The following is a 17,418-nucleotide window of genomic DNA, read 5'->3' on the forward strand; positions in this document are numbered from 1 at the left end:
TTCACATGATTGCGGAGGCTGGCAAATCTAAAATCTGTGGGACAGACTGGAGATTCAGGTAAGAGTTGATGGTATGGTCTTGAGTCTGAAATCTGTAGGGCAGGCCAAGAAGCTGGGAACTCAGGCAGGGTTTCTATGTTGCAGTCTTAAGGAAGAATTGCTGCTTCTTAGGAAACCTCAGTGTTTGCTCTTAAGACCTTCAACTGACTAGACAAGGCTCACCCACATTGTGGAGTTTAATGTTTTACTCAAAGTTTACTGATTTAAATGCTAATAACATCTATATATCTTATAGCAACATCTATACTGATATGTGACCAAACATCTGGGTATCATAGCCTAGCCAAGTTGACACAATTAGCCATCACAGTGGATTTTGGCTTTCAAAGTTCTAGTCAGTGATTAAGATTACCCAGAGTCTATCCATATCATATGGATAACCACATTATTTTCTGTGGAGATGATCAATAATTAACAGCTCAGAACATGGGGTCCTGACCTTCAATCCTAAGACATTATCTGTTTCATCTCAGAATATGAAATTCTATACAGGACTTGCATGAATTCCTGCCAGAAGAAGGCTGCCACCACTCTCTATTTCTTCTCCACTTGAGGTTAGGGTTGATGCTCCTCTCTTGGCAATTGTTGGACTGAGGGACTACATTTTACTGCAGGTTCTCTGATTTCTCATGCAACTACTATAATACCACTATAATAGTGGTACAAATCCTATGCAATCCCAGACCTGAGCCAGCAATGCAAACTGTTCAGCCTCTCTCTAGAGTTTAAACTCAGACTAGGGTGCTAGGAAGTGCATATGACTCTCTTACATTACTTTCCTTGATTGAAACCCTCTTTGTAGGTTTTTCAAGCATTGTTCCTTCTTGTCCAGCTGCAGTGCTTTTTGATATTTCTTTAGAAGTAGCAGCTAGATCGACTTAAAAAAAAAGTTCTGAAAGAAAGCATTAGGCATTCAGAGTGACTGCTGTGATATCATGCAGTCATCCATCCAACCTTGTGTTTTGTGTTTTCTGGTGCTTATTATGTGCCCAGAACGAGCTCAGGAGGATTGGAAGAAATGTTTAGTTATGGTCCCCATACTCTGGAAGCTTATAATCTAGCCAGGGGACATGGAACTGAAACCTGTAGTGAAGCTTACCAAAGAGAAAACATTTGTCTGGCCAAATACTTGGGGTTCATTATTTTATATTAATGATCATTGGAGCTTTTCTTATTAACTGGAAGTTTTGGTCATAGCCATGATTAGCTTGTTAGAATCGATCCATTCTTTGAGTTATTAGATCCCTTGCTTACTCCAAGAAGGAAAGCTTAATCCAAGAAGTTATTTGAAGGTAAAGTAAAACAATTAGGACCCTTCCTTCTTCTTCTTTTTTTTTTTTTTTTGAGTTGGAGTCTCACTCAGTTGCCCAGACTGGAGTGCAGTGGCTGCTCCCGGCCACCGCAGCCTCGACCTGCTGGGCTCTGGTGATCCTTACTCCTCAGCCTTCCAAGTAGCTGGAACTACAGGCACGCGCTACCACACCCGGCTAATTTTTTTGATTTTTACTGTAGAGATGAGGTCTCGCCAAGTTGCCCAGGCGGGTTTCGAACCTGCGGGCTCAGGCAATTCACTCACTTCGGCCTCCCAAAGCGCGGGATTACAGGCTAAGCCACCGAGCCCGGCCAGGACCCTTCCTTCTTTAAAGAAAAAGGATGATGAGGGAATAGTTGCTGAAGTCTGTAAAATCCTAAAGGAGATGGGCTATACAAAACCAATATAACATAATAATTGTATTACTAAATTTACAACTGTTACACATTCTAAAACACAGTACTATCTCATTCTAGACACATACAATTTAATCACTTCCCATATTTATATTTTGTTGTGTCTTAGTTGATTAAAAATACTGTTTAGAAAATTGTGATTGAAAACAGATCTATCTTAAGCAGTTTTATTTTTTTAAACAAAGTATGAGTATATGTTTTACATATTTGCTTTTACTTAGAAAAAAAAACTTACTTAGAAAAATACAACTTGGGTGTAGTACCCTGTGGTGTAAACAACTGAACTATTTTACCTTTTACTTTCCTATGAATGAGCCAGTATATATTTATTACTGAAGTTCCAGCTATAAAATTCAGGTAAGGGTTTTAAATATACCCCAGAGTATTATTTAAAAACAAATTTGTTTCTTTCAAAAAGAATGCTAACCTTGGTCTATGACATTTGGGAAAGAAATTAAAATTTTAAACTTTTATTGCTTAGTAAACTGAAAATAAAGTAAAGGTTAAATAAATACAAAGAAAAAAATATATATATACAAAATCACAACCTCTAAAAGTACAAACAGTCTACTGTTCTCTACTGTAGGAGTTTTATCAGCACTAGTAAGTAGTTCCCCCTCCAGGGCAGTGCTAGAACTAAAAAATGTAAACAAGTATGTACTTTGTTTATATAAAGAAATATGCAGCATGGTTTGTATTTCTTTATAGATATCACACAGCTAAACGGATTGTTTCAAAGTACCAGTAGGGGCCAGCAAAGAGCTCTTAAGAGTTTTTCAGAACAGAATTGGCATTGAGATATGTTTATTTGATGTGTTAAATCCTTTTTAGATTTCTTTACTTACCACAACACTCTCTTAAGTGAATGAATTGCAGAGACAGTGGAATAAAATAGCCTGTGTGTTCAAACTATATTGGGGTATAGTTTTTTTTTGTCTAATCTGCATATATTTTTAATGGAATGTTTGCTTAGGCTATTTCTTGGCAGAGTTTTAATAGTCAAAATATAAATGGAATCATTTAAAGACTGTACTACTTGGCTGGAAAAGGCCTCACAAAATTACAGGAGAAAATGCTTGGTGACAGCTTCTCTTAATTTTTTTTTTCTCAGACCTATGCTCAATTTTTGCAATAGTATTACTAGACTAATTTTGTAGTTCTGTTCTTAAGCTCTCACTTTTTATAACTAGTACTTTGGAAACTAAAATATTTATCTATTTGATTTAGTGCTAAAATTTTTATTCACTCCAAAGTTTTGGTATTTCCAAATTTATACAACTGTTTGAATTTACTCATTAAAAAAATTAACAGTCCATATTCTTTTCTACATTAACTAACTTGACTAGATTCTTAGTATGGTTACTATTTGGAAATTCAATCTTTGATTTGATACTCAATTACATGGGGTTTCGTTCCTACCAATTTCCTGTAATTCTATACCTATGGGTAAAAATATTAGTGGTCAAACTGCTGGAGAAAGTATAGGCACTGTGATTCACATAGTTAAATGTTCATTTAGTAGAGCTGAAGTGAAAAAATACTGTTTCAACTTGAAATGCTAGAAGATTGTTGTTCTTGTGTTACTCATTCATGCAAATTGGAGAAGGTATAATTGAAACAAGGTTGGCTGTGTTTGAGTCAGTGTGCTGCAGCTGAGCTCAGCTTAAAGGTCGCTGGAAATCAAGTGCTTTGTAAGTGAAGGCATTTTGACTACAAGCAATTCAAGACATTTTGGAAACGTCAGTCTCAGGAATGGGTCGTCTTTTTCTTTCTATGATATCTGGTATCTAATGTTTTACTTAGGATAAAGACTACTGCTTAATAGCTCTTTTAGGCACCACAAATGATTTTTTCTTTCGATGCAGTGCAGCTGCTTCTAGCCTGTCTACCGACAGAGATCTTTGTTATGACTTTCAATCCTTAACATGTTTGGAAATGAGAACAAATGGCACAAAGCTTACGATTGCACTTTGCAGCCAGAAGAAGCAATACTTATCCTTTGTCAGAAACCTCCGGAGATGATTTGGACAGCCATGTTCACATGTGCTTCAAAAGACCAACACGGATTTCAACATCTAATGTTGTTCAAATGAAGCTGACTCCCAGACAGACTGCACTAGCTCCGTTAATAAAGGAAAATGTTGAGTCTCAGGCAAGATCATCTGTTCCTTCATCTGAAAATGTTAATAAAAAGAGCAGCTGTCTACAGATTTCACTACAGCCAACAAGGTACAGTGGATGTCTTCAGTCTAGCAGTGTCTTAGCTGATGGTGATGATGCTTCATTTTCTTGTATCTTGAAGGATGGCATTTGCAACAATGCTGTTGTGGTTGATAGTGAACTGAGTGCTGTGAATGATGGTAACCTTTTAAGCAGTTCTGCCATTTGTCGTGGTAGCCTTAGTAACTTTTCAACCAGTGATAATGGGTCTTACAGCAGCAACGGTAGTGATTATGGGTCATGTGCAAGTATCACAAGCGGAGGTTCATACGCTAACAGTGTCATCAGTGACAGCAGTGGTTATATTTTTCCACCAAGTGATGATACTTTTTTGGGTGGAAATTTATCTTCTGACAGCACCTCCAATAGAAGTGTGCCAAACAGGAATACCACACCGTGTGAGTTTTTTTCGAGAAGCACAAGTACAGTTCCTTTTGTCCAGCATGACTTGGAACATGGGTTAGAGATTAGGAAATTGCCAGCGAGCAGGAACACAAAAATTCCACTAAAACGTTGCTCATCCTTAGTCATTTTTCCAAGGAGTCCTTCAAATACCCCACCAGCCTCTCCAACAAGTACAGGTACCCTTCCGAGCAAAGGATTCTACCAAACTTCACACCAATTTATTATTTCTCCTAGTGAAATTGCACATAATGAAGATGGCACCAGTGCTAAGGGATTTCTTTCAACAGCTGTCAATGGACTTCGGTTATCTAAAACAATTTGTACTCCCAGAGAAGGAAGAGACATACGGCCACTTCATGGGAAGGGCTCATTACAAAAGAAAATTGTTACTTCAAATAATAGTCCAAAACAGACTGTCTGTGAAAAGTCAAATGAAGGATATTCCTGTGTTTCAGTGCATTTCACCCAACAAAAAGCAACTACGTTAGATTGTGAAACAACAAATGATGATTGTAAACCAAAGATGTCAGAAATTAAGCTTAATTCTGATGCAGAGTATATTAAGCTTATGCATAGGATACCTGCATGTTTATCATCCTCTCAAAAGGTAGATTGTCAAATAAATATCAGTGGAGAGTTGGAAAGACCAAATTCACCGATAAACAAAAACCATGCTATTTTACAAAGGAGTATTTCATTGGGCGGAACTTATCCAAATATTTCCTGTTTATCCAGCCTTAAGCACAATTGTTCTAAGGGGGGACCATCCCAATTACTCATAAAGTTTGCATCTGGAAATGAAAGTAAAGTTGATAATTTATCAAGAGACAGCAACAGAGATTTCACAAATGAACTCTCTCATTCTTGTAAGGTAAGTTTTCTTTGGTCTTGGTAAAAGCTAATTTATACTAGTATAGCTTAATGAAATAGTTGGGTAAAATTTATTATAACTAAGCAGTTATTACGTATTTTCTCAGTCCTTACCTAACGAGTATTTTATAGCCATAAACGTTAAATTTGTAAATTTAAAGAACACCCCATGGTTTTTCACTCTATTTGTCATTCTACCAATGTACAAAATACTTTTTAAAAAAAACTTTCCTAAGTGATTTGTCATAAAACTTTTCTATAGCATAAAGCAAACTTTAAATAACAATCTATAACATTTTATCTTGATATATTTTCCCGTCAAATGGCATAGTATTTTAATATGTAACTCAGTATTTTATTTCTACTTTCAAAAATGATCATTTAGTTTTCTCCCCTCCTTAATCATTATGAAATAGAGTCAAATATAGAATGCTTATTTGAAATATTTTTTTAAAAATCCATATCAAAATGTGAAGCTCTTGTTATAAATGAATATAGGAGAAATCTGTCCCTAAAATGCATGTACTTATAAGATCATTGATAAAAACTATCATGCTGCATGTTTAAAGCAGAGGAAAAATAAATGGCATTTGCATTTGTATATACCCTTAACCACAGGAATTTTGTTTCCACCAAATTTTTCTTCAGCCACCAGTTAACACTGCCTTCCAAAATGTAACTCACTCTTTCAACAATATTTAATTCTCTGAATTTTATATTTTTGAATTTGGTGTAAATTGCTAGGCATTTCCCATAATTTTCTATTTAGTATTGATTTTTTGGACAATTTTGCTTATTATATTAGTAATTTAGCTCCAATGAATCTTAGCCAAGAATTCTTTATATAATTTGGCCTTTCCAAAGTATTTAAAATGTTTTGAGCTGAAGTAAATTTTTAAAATTTTTGTATTTGAAACATCTTGCCAGATTCCGGGAAATTTTAAAAATTTGGTAACTAAACCAATTCTAGATGGCAATATGTAAGAGTTTGGGGGAAAAAACTTTTCTGTTCATCTGTGTTTTCACAGCATCCAATATCTGTATTAAAGATTTTCTTTTTAACTTCTGGACTAGTAGCTTTAGATAAATAAAATCTGAAATAATTACTGGTCTATTTTCTCTCTTTTGAAATCTGGTAAATATAATCTCTGTTACCAATGCCCAGATAGTAATATAAACAGCTATTTTACTGAAAATGAAAAAAGATCAGATTTCAAATTTTGATCTATGTTTTAGAACTTTTCATTCCACTTAGGAAACTTTTCTAAAACCAGCTTTTAAGAGATTATAATCCATTCAACTATTTTCCCCAAAAGAAAGAAGTGAAATGACACTATGAAGAAACATATTAATAGCTTGCTAATTGAATTGATATTACTTGTAAATGCATTTTACACTTAATGAAATAATTAACCTGAAAGGAATAATCGGCATAGAGATATTTATAGAAATAGCCTTAAAATAGTTGATTTTGTGTTGATCATAGTTTGTTGTTGATGCTTTTGAAAAGGCTATTTCAAATGTGTTTTTAAAATGAAATGTGAATTAAATGCCTTTTGCATTGCTAAAAATATATTTTATTGGTTTTATTCTTAGGTAATCTAACAGATACTTTTTGGGACAATCAAACGTCTAACTTTGTGCACATTCTATTTTTCAGTAGATTATTGGATTATAAAATAGCTCGGAAGTGTGTATTTTGCTGAAGGGTGTTACATTGACCCCCTTTTAATGTTTGTTAGACAACTTCTCTTTTTAGAAAAGTATTGTAAACAATATAGTGACAGTTCAATTCAATTTATACTAGATCTAAATTGATCTAATTGATAAATCAAGGGCTTATTTTATGAGGATGACTCCAATGTTGTTTTTTCTAAATATAGCAGTGGCAACAATAATGGGTTTTAGAAGTAATCCTGTGTTTATCAATAATTATATATTAATCTAATTATAGTGGTATATTGTAACTCATTTATAAATAAACAGCTCCCAAAATATTTCCCATGACTCCAGTTAGTCTGGGTTAGTATTCTGATATGCTGAGTCTGGATTCACATTTAACAGGTTGATATTAGAGTAGCATTTAGTAATGTCAGCTATCTCTCTCGAGCAGCCGTGAAATTAAATCACTGCTTTGGTCAGAGACCCTGGTTTCTAAAGCACTGAGAGTTCTACAAATTCTTTTCTTACATGTTTAGCTACCAGTCTCTAGCAGTATAAAATTGAGTTTCTAGCTGTCTTTAATCAACAGCTCATTAATGACTAATTTTTAAAAATCTGGTGAGAACTTTTACCTATATCTGGGACACAGGCTCTGTTCTGTTTTTACAGCTTAGGATGAAGATGGGACTTTGTATTCTGTATGACAATGTTTATTTCAGGCATAGCAAAGAACTAACAATAACTGCCAGATGTGTATTACATATGCCTTTTGAGATACAATATTATTTTTATAAAGGCTATATAATGACTATTGATATGAAAATAAATATTTGATGTTTTAACACGTGTAATATTTTGTCAACTCAATCAAGAAATAGGTTAAGGAGCTAAGTAAGATACTTCTCATACAGTTATAAAAATTATTACTACTCAGATTTCTAAAATCTGTGTAGTAGTTAGTTACTCTATTATTATTTTATTATTTTATTTTTTCCCTAGCTGTTGTTTTCTGAATCTCCTGTGTTATGCTGTTAGGATGCTCAGAGATTTAATTACCTTGCCATTTAACGTGCCTTAGCAATTTGCCCAAGCTTGCATGTCTTCCCTTCTTCACTTATATGAATGTTTTTATTAGAAACACTTTTTACATTTTTTTAATAAAAGTTTTTGTTCATTATCTGCTACTGAATCCTAGGTAGGTAAATTGCTAAAGCCTAGTATAGTAGAACTGTAATCAATTTATGTCTCAATTATTTCAAAGCCTTTGACACTCATCTCAAGATTATACATTTCAATCATTTATTTATTAATTCTTCCTAAAATAAATATTTTAAAGATATGCTTATTTTAGTGTTCCACTATTTTCCCAATTCTTATTTTATTAAATTTAGCAAAATATTTAGAGACATTCATTAAATTTATTTTGAACAACACTTAATATTTTCTATAAAACAATTTAATTTATAAATACTGACTCTAAAACTGTAATACAACAATGTTATAACTAGTTGTAGAAATTTGGTGAAAAATATATACTTGTACATGTATATGTCTTACAACTGAGGAACTGTTAATTTCAGAGAGGTTCAGAGAGCTGAATTGTTTCCTTGAAAATATTTTGTATTCTTTTTCTATGTGTCTTCTTTAATTCATTCATCCTGTTTGAGTGCCAGGCACTGTCCCAAGCACTAGAAAGAAAAGATGAGTAAAATGCAGTCTCTATTCAGGGGAGTTCCCATCCTAGGAATAGGAACATACTAGTAAACAAAAAAAGAAATTAGTCTAATGTGTGATGTACTAAAATAGAGATGTGTATGAGAAAGTGGAAAGATGTGACAATATTTTTCTGGAGAGAGGACCTGGTGGGTAGAGGAAGGCTTCACAGAGGCGGTGACATTTGAGCTGAGTCTTGAGAGGTGAATTGGAGTTCACCAGGCAGAGAAACCAAGAAGGATAGTCTAGGGCAGGGATTCACAATCTCAGCACTATTAACATTTTGGGCGAGACACTTCTTTGTAGTGGGGGGCTGGCTGTTCTGTGCACTGCAGTGTGTTTAGCAGCATCCCCGGCCTTCACCTGCTAGATGCCAGAAATACCCCTCTCCCCCAATGTGACAATCAAAAAATGTTCCTAGACATTGTCAAATGTCCCCTTGGGTGCAAAATTGCCCCCTTGAGGATCACAGCTCTAGGCAGAGGCAGCAGCACATGCAAGCTAGAGATGTGAGTCTCACACTGTAAATAGCTCATTGTGACTCAGACATGGGGTGGCCTAGGGATGTGGGAGGAGATGACCCGCTAGAAGTGGGTTGGAGTTCCATTAGGCCTAGTACCTCATGCTGAAGACAAAGGAGTGTGTCTGCCACTGATAGACAGCAATTAGACAATGGAAGTCTTCATATGAGAGTGTAAAGTACTCACTGTTAAGTTTTTAGAAGATAAATTTACATGGCATCATGGATTATAAATGAATCCAAGTTTTCTTTTCTCTCATTTTTTATTTTTATTTTAAAGATGTGGGGTAATTCAGGGTTAGGTATACAAATGGTCATTGTACAGGTAAAGTTTAGGCCTCACTTTGGTCCCCACTTCACCTGGTTTGAGATCAGGTACCCTTATTGATGAAGTGCACCTCCCACCTTCCTCTGGCAGTGTCCCACTACTGCCAATCCCTTTCTTATAGTATTTTGATATTTGTTCAGGGTCCGCTTATGAGTGAGAACATGGGGTACTCAGTTCTTTGTTTCTCTGATATATCACTGAGTATTATAGACTCTAAGTCCATCCAAGTTGCAGCAAGTTCATAATTTTGTCCTTCTTTATGACTGCATAATATTCCATTGCATAGTTTTCTTAACTTGGATGACTGCATGAATGGTGATGTCATGAACTTGGATAGGGAATTCAGAAGGAGCCAGATTGGGAGGGTGAAGAAGAAATCACATATCGTTAGGTGTGTGTGCTTGAGAGGCTACCCTGGTAGTGCTGCTCTCATGTAGGGCAGCTGGAGATACAGGACCAGGGCTCAGGAAAGAAGTGAGAACTGGAAGTGTAGAGTGGAAGTTAAGAGTATTGTCAAAGCGTCAGGTAAGGATGAACTCATCAAGGGAAAGCATAATGTGAGATGTGAAGGGAGGAGAAATTCTGGGGACCCACAACTTTGGTAAGATAGTGAAAGAAGAAATAAAGAAGAGACTAAGGAAGCACCATTAGAGAGACCAGGAGAACATGGTGGCATGGAGTCAAGGGACGGGAAGCAGGATAGCATACAATGCCAGAGATTTTAAGTATCCACTGGATGTGGCAGTTGGGAGGTTTTTTGCAAGAGTATGCTCAGGAGAATACAAGATTAAAAACCAGGCTGAAGAAAGAATGAAACAGGCAAAGAAACAGAAACAGTTTTGCTTGCTAATTGTCATAAAATAAGAATGAAATAGCGTAAATAAAGTATAATTAATGATTGCTAAATAGAAGACACACTATGAGTTGGATATAAAATGTATGACAAACTTCCTCTCTACTAGGAGAGTACAGTCTCATTTCTAGGGGAAAAAAATGGCTGTAGCCCTCTGTTCTTTCATCTTAGAACTATAGAATAAGTCAGTATGGGCAGTGAAAACTAAAATGGAGATTCAGCAATATCAAAGGAAGGAAATTAAATTAGACGTGAACACATGAAGCTGCTTATGACTATTCACAATTCATTTTGGACAGTATTGCTCTAATTTTCTCAATCCCCTCCCTAAAACCAAAAACAAGACAAAACAAAATAGAATACTTGTTTCTATGTCGAAAGCAAGTTGGGGTTGAAGGCCTATACCTGGAAAGTACTCGGAGAATAGGCAACTCTGTCTTTGTCACTGGCTTCTTTGAGGATACAGGGCCCACCATGTGCTAGCTGTTGTGAGGCCTCACCCTCTGGATCCACTGTCCCTTTACATTGTAGGTGACAGAGAAGCAAGAAAGACCAGGAGAAGCCAGGACAAGAGCCTGCTTGGGTGGAAGGGGCTTGGCACAGTCTCTGGGTGTGACCAGGCAGTGTGCTGAGGTCAGGAAGGTAGTTAGCAAGACGGAGCAATGAGTGCTGAGAAAGGGAATCAATTGTCAGCATATCCAGGAAATATCTGAAGTATTGCTCAAGCATCTGACTCAGTACTCTCTGTTTGCCCTTGTGTGAAATTGGAAGACTATGGTCAGATAAAGATAGATACTGCTGGGCTCGGTGGCTCAGCCTGTAATCCCGCGCCTTTGGGAGGCTGAGGTGAGTGGATTGCCTGAGCCCGCGGGTTCGAGACCCGCCTGGGCAGCGAGACTTCATCTCTACAATAAATCAAAAAATCAGCCGGGCGTGGTAGCGCATGCCTGTAATTCCGGCTACTTGGAAGGCTGAGGCGGAAGGATCACCGGAGACCATAAGGCGAGGCTACGGTGGCCGGGAGCAGCCACTGCACTCCAGTCTGGGCAACAGAGTGAGACTCCAACTCAAAAAAAAAAAAAAGATAGATACTTAGAGATATAAGGGAAAATGTCAAAACAAGGGATGAGCAAATCTATCCCAGTTCAGTTCTGTCTTGGAGGAGAGTGTCAGCATGGGAGCAGTTGTTGAAAAGCTATTTTACCTTCACTAAGATTTAACCAAACTATTGAGAAATAACAAAAGCAGCAGATCTGAGAGTTTGGGAGGACAAGCAGCTAGCATACCTGTGTACCTTGTAAGCTCAGTTCATGGGCTAGTCACAACAACGAACACCTTGAATCAAGCAAATCTATTACATTTCTAGTGAGGCTCTAGGATATCTGTGGAGGGAAAAAAGATTAGGTCTTATTTTGATTTGAAGGTTTTATAAAACCATATCTCTGTGAAACATTTTTATTTATCTTAATAGAAAAATATATTGCCCAGCAAAAAAGAAATTTACATCATGGATTTTGATAGTACAATGGGCAATGTCTTTAAGTTCAATTGTTCAGTAAGTACGGATATAGCTAAAATAATATTATTCAGGATTATTTCCTTTTCTTTTTCTCGCAAATTTTTGTTCATAGGTTGCTTTTCTTTTTTCTTTCTTGTATTAAGAGACAGGGTCTCGCTATGTTACCCCACCCAGGCTGGATTTGAACTCCTGGACTAATGCAATCCTCCTGCCTCTGCCTTCTGCATAGCTGGGCCTACAGGTGTGTGCCACAGTGCCCAGCTTGTAGGCTACCTTCTAATACTTTATTAAAGATTATAGTTAGAGAATAGCTTATTAAGATGTCAGTTGGACCAGTGATTTTCCGATTTTTGTATGCATGTAAATAACATGGAGATCTTGTTAAAATACAGACTCTGGTTCGGTAGATCTGTGGTGGGACCTGAGATTTCTGTATTTCTAATGACCTACCAGATCATACCAATACTGTTGTTTCCTCAAACCGTTTGAGAAGCAAGACTGAAGACCATTCTGTTATGAGAATAGTGTTGCAGCTCATAGTTGAAGTGTCCAATGAGTCCTTGAAATGCCATCATAATGAATAATTGATTCAAAACATATCCATAGTACTTCAGATACCAGGTGTACATGCAGCAGAAAAAGTTAAAGATGGGGCCGTGAAATAGTTAGACAAACATGCAAGCAGGAAGGCATATGTAAATTATCTAGAGTGGATAATTTAGAGAATAGATAAGGAAATAGGTCATCTTTTCTGGGCTCTAATTTACTATAATAATATAAATCAGGAACTTTTAGTCTTGTTCACTGCTGTATCCCTAATACATAGAATGGTGCCTAGCTGAAAATAGACACTCGATAAATATTTATTAAGTCAACAAATAAAGCCAGGAACCCTTTGGAATGGGATAGATATGACTGCGGAATCTTGGGAGGTGATGGTGACCAGATAGCATTGCACAAACAGATAACCAAACTAGGATATTTAAGTGATGACTGTAATGATGAGTGGGAGCTACTTGATGCTTCATCCTTTGCATGGAAGAGTGGCACTCTTAAATGAATACCTTGTCCCTGGGTTGGATGCCAATGGAATATTATGATCGTGACTCAAGGATTAGTTTCCACAGCGGAGTCTGATTCATAACCTACATATTCCACTAACTGGTACCGTAGAACTATGTGTCTGGATAGAGGCTCAGATCAAGTTTTATGAAAAGAAGATTGAATGGGCGAAGACTTTTAAGGGTATTTAAACAAAGGCCATTTGACTATCTTTAAATTTATCATGATTTAATAAAATGACTTCCCTCCATTCTTGTTTGTAAGAGCCAGGATTCTCAGAGTGTTTCCTGGAGTTTGAAGTAACTGTTTTAGCTAAGAATGACCTTTACTTTTGTACCAAGGCTGAAAGACTGAAGCCTCTTAAAGAGTCTCAGAGCTTAATGGAAACTCAAGTCGTCTTCAAAGCAAATGAATTTCACAAGTATTTATCAGAAATAGAATATGTGTCTGCCATAAGTGGCAGATAGTCTTCCTGGATTGGAAGAGTTTATAATCAAGATAAAAAGACAACATAATCCATAGAAAACAACCAGATAACAGTATAGTGTAATATTTAAGAAATTACATAAATAATCACAATTACATAATCACACAATTTAAGAAATTACATAAAAAATCATAGTTGTAATAAATAAGAAATTGTACATATACAACAAGTTGTAATACGTAATATTACAACTATGATTTTTAACTTGGAGAAAATCTTGATGTGTTCATTTTAAAACTCAACCATATATCTGTAAAAGTTTGAAGCACTTAATATAATTTATATGCCATATTTCAAAAAATCCTCTGATACAGTGATGACCTCTATATTAGAAATAATGAGAAAAGCCCAGAAAAGTTAAAATGACTGTTCAAGATTATAAATCTAGTTATTGTCATATTTGCACCAAAAACTCAGCTCTACTATATATTCTAGGGCACCTTTCTACTATACCACTAGCTGAAAGGACTTTCATCCTGCAGTAGGAGAATCTTACAGGATAAAGCTGCTTGGGGAAGATTACTTTGGTAAAAATAGTATCAGAAAAAAAGTACATATTCATATATGTACTTCAGGCAAGTGAACACCTAAACATTGAGATATGTGATTGACTGTATGATTTTCAATTATAATTGTAACTGGTGCCTATTTTAACAGTCAGATGTAATTTCTTTGGAGATTTTCTTTCTTTTTCTCTGTTTTTTCCCCCTAGAATTCTTATTCGCCGAAATTTGCACTTCCTGGGTTGATCTTATAATTTTCTTTTCTCTGCTGTTTTCTATTTCTTTGTCTCCTTATTCTACTTCCTGGAAGGTTTATTCCAAGTCTCCTGTTTGCTTTAATTTTAAAATTTTGGTTATTTTTAATTTATAAAGTTCTTTCTTATTTTCTGATGATTCTCTATTTCTAACATCCTGCTTGTTTTATAAGTACAATTTCTTATTTCTCTGAGAATATTTTACTTCAGGTTTGTTTTGTTTTTGTAAGTTTTGTTCTGGATCCTACATTGTCTTTGGTTCCTGTTGGTCCCTTTGCTTGTTGTTATTGCTTATTTCTCTTTGTTCTGGACATTTTCTTCCCAGTATTTGTTGTTCATATTTGAGAATGAGTCACTATGAAGTTGCCTGAAGGTTCTGTTGTTATGTGGGATTTTCAACTGGTGGGCTTCACTGTTAGGAGACCTCCAATGTCAGTATCTTTTCTCTGAGGTCTGTTTGTTTTCCCAGAGAAGAAAACTTCTAATGATTTCCCAGTTATATTTTAAACCTATGGTTAGTAATAAACTAGGAATGAAGCTAATTCCTTTTTATAGGTTCTGCCACTAGGTTAATTCCAGGTAAGTCATATCTTCTAAGCAAATGAATTCTTAAGATGCTGATGATAATTTAATTTACAGTAAATGAGATATCTGATTTTCATACTTGTCTGATATACCTTGACTAAATTAAACATTCCCTATAATAGAAAATGTTATTTCTTTAACATATTTCTCAATTTTATTTGCATACTTGGTAATACATTTATGTGTAAGTATGCTTGCCTGTCACTCAAAGGAAGAGAATCAGCCTATTAAAAGTATGTTTGAAAATAGAACAAGGAGGAAGAGTAGACCATAACAGACTCCCAATAGAGTTGAGTATGCTTACTGTCAGTAGGGTTGGAGGTATCAACTATGATTTTTAACTTGGAGAAAATCTTGATGTGTTCATTTTAAAACTCAACCATATATCTGTAAAAGTTTGAAGCACTTAATATAATTTATATGCCATATTTCAAAAAATCCTCTGATGCAGTGATGACCTCTATATTAGAAATAATGAGAAAAGCCCAGAAAAGTTAAAATGACTGTTCAAGATTATAAATCTAGTTATTGTCACATCTGCACCAAAAACTCAGCTCTACTATGTATTCTAGGGCACCTTTCTATTATACCACTAGTTGAAAGGACTTTCATCCTGCAATAGGAGAATCTTACAGGATAAAGCTGCTTGGGGAAGATTACTTTGGTAAAAATAGTATCAGAAAAAAAAATAGAGTTGTCTAAAAGAAAAATTCCATTTGAGCTGGCTACAACCTGATGAATAATTTTTACACTCTGAAGAATATATAGTCCCAGTCAAGTCTTTTCTTGTTGCCATTGTAGTATGAAAACTAAGTTTAGAGATTATTACATAACATGCTACCAGAGAACCAGTTTCTCTTTTTCAGATATTTCTTACTTTTTCTTCCAAGTTGTGACCGAAGATTTATAATTACTTTGTTTTTTTCTGGTTACTTTCATTGATTAAATAGCATATACTGTCATCCACCTCCTATTAACTGTTTATGAACTTCATCCTCATGTTTTTTTTCTTCAGTAACTATTATAACTACTTACATTATTATAAACCATTTTTTTTAACAAATATTTTAAATTTTTTTATTAGGGAAAATTTCACATACACATGAAAATAGAAAGAATACTGCGATGAACCCCCATGGATGCCTCACCCAGTTCCAAAAAGTATTGGCATTTTGTCAATAATTTCATCCCTCTGTTTCCCTCCTTTTCTTTTTTTCTTTTGGAATTAAAAAAAAAAAATTCCACACATCATCTTTTACCCATAAAGACTGTGAAATGCATCTGCGATGGATAGAGATCTTTTACATATATAAAACCACCATACAGTTTTCACAATTAACAACTCTAAACTATTTTGACTGCATCTATCTTGAAGTCATCCAGGTCATTTTAGTATTGACAGTTTAAGATGAGTACATCTCCTTTGACTTGTGCCTATCTGATTCTTTGTCTATTTTACGATATTCCCATCACTCTGGGGCTGAGAATGTCAGTTATTTACTATAGGATTTTCTGTTTCTTTAACCAGAAAACTTTTGATAATATATGTTACTAATATAATTAAAGTTTTCCTCTGAAACCTAAAACTAAGAGGTTAGAGTTCAGACTTGGAATTTATCACCTAACCACACCTTATCTCAGCCTTAATCACTACACTGCATTTAGGGCTCAGACATCTGGGATACTTACCTTTCTCATTCCTGGGCAAAGTTTAAAATGTACTGTATGTTGAAGCAACTGTATTAATTCTTCTTAAAACTTCTCTGAACCTTAATTTTCATATTTATCAAATAAGGAATTTATGAAACTTTGCAGAGTTGTTTTGAGGACTGGAAATTGTATATTTGTTTGGCAAATAGTTGATACACAATAAAGAGTAGCTATCACTATCTACCTTATTATATTGTTTTTTGTTTTGTTTTGTTTTTGAGTTGTGGTCTTATTCTGTTGCCCAGGCTGGAACGCAGTGGCATGATCACAGCTCACTGTAGCCTTGACTGCCTGGGCTCAAGTGATCCTTCTGCCTCAGCCTCTCAAGTAGCTGGGACTACAGGTGTGTACTGCTGTGCTTGGCTATTTTTTTTTTACTTTTTGTAGCGACAGGTTCTTGCTATGTTGCCTAAATTGGTCTTGAAGTCTTGGGCTGGAGCAATCCTCCCTCCTTGGCCTCCTGAATTGCTCGGAGTATATGCGTGAGCCACTGCACCCAACCTTATTATGTTGTGAAGGTATCTGAAGGCCCATGATGTATAACACATAGTAGTAATAATTGTTTTTGTTTTAAATATGTACAAACAGAATCATATATGCAATTAAGAATCCAGATGAGGCCGGGTACAGTGACTCAAGCCTGTAATTCCAGCACATTGGGAGGCAGAGGTGAGGGGATTGCCTGAGCCTATGGGTTCGAGAACAGCCTAGGCAACTTGGTGAGACCTCATCTCTTCAATAAATCAAAAAATTAGCCGACCATGATTGCGCACCTGTAGTTCCAGCTACTTGGAAGGGCTGAGCCTAGTGAGTCGATGCTAGGATGGCCGTGAGCATGCCACTGTACCCCAGTCTGGGCAAAGGAGTGAGATTTCAACTAAAAAAAGCCAGGCTTGGTGGCTCAGCCTGTAATCCCGCGCCTTTGGGAGGCTGAGGTGA

General features: G+C 35.8%; 1 protein-coding gene across 5 annotated transcripts in view; it reads left to right on the forward strand.

Annotated features, from left to right (window-relative positions):
- Positions 1 to 17,418, forward strand: part of NEDD4 (neural precursor cell expressed, developmentally down-regulated 4, E3 ubiquitin protein ligase) — a 139,138-nt gene that overhangs the window by 53,521 nt on the left and 68,199 nt on the right. For 4 of the 5 annotated variants that reach the window (XM_008063058.2, XM_008063060.2, XM_008063059.2 and 1 more), the window contains exon 1: positions 3,267 to 5,284. The exons of the other annotated variant lie outside the window; for it this stretch is intronic. In XM_008063058.2, coding sequence (XP_008061249.1) covers positions 3,734 to 5,284 — 1,551 coding nt within the window. In that variant the 5' untranslated portion in view covers positions 3,267 to 3,733. Of the gene's footprint in view, positions 1 to 3,266; positions 5,285 to 17,418 lie in introns of those variants that run through there. 5 annotated transcript variants of the gene reach the window in all.

Source organism: Carlito syrichta, unplaced genomic scaffold, assembly GCF_000164805.1.
Source record: "Carlito syrichta isolate Samal-C Ts95f unplaced genomic scaffold, Tarsius_syrichta-2.0.1 Scaffold306510, whole genome shotgun sequence".
Taxonomy (NCBI): Eukaryota; Metazoa; Chordata; class Mammalia; order Primates; family Tarsiidae; genus Carlito; species Carlito syrichta.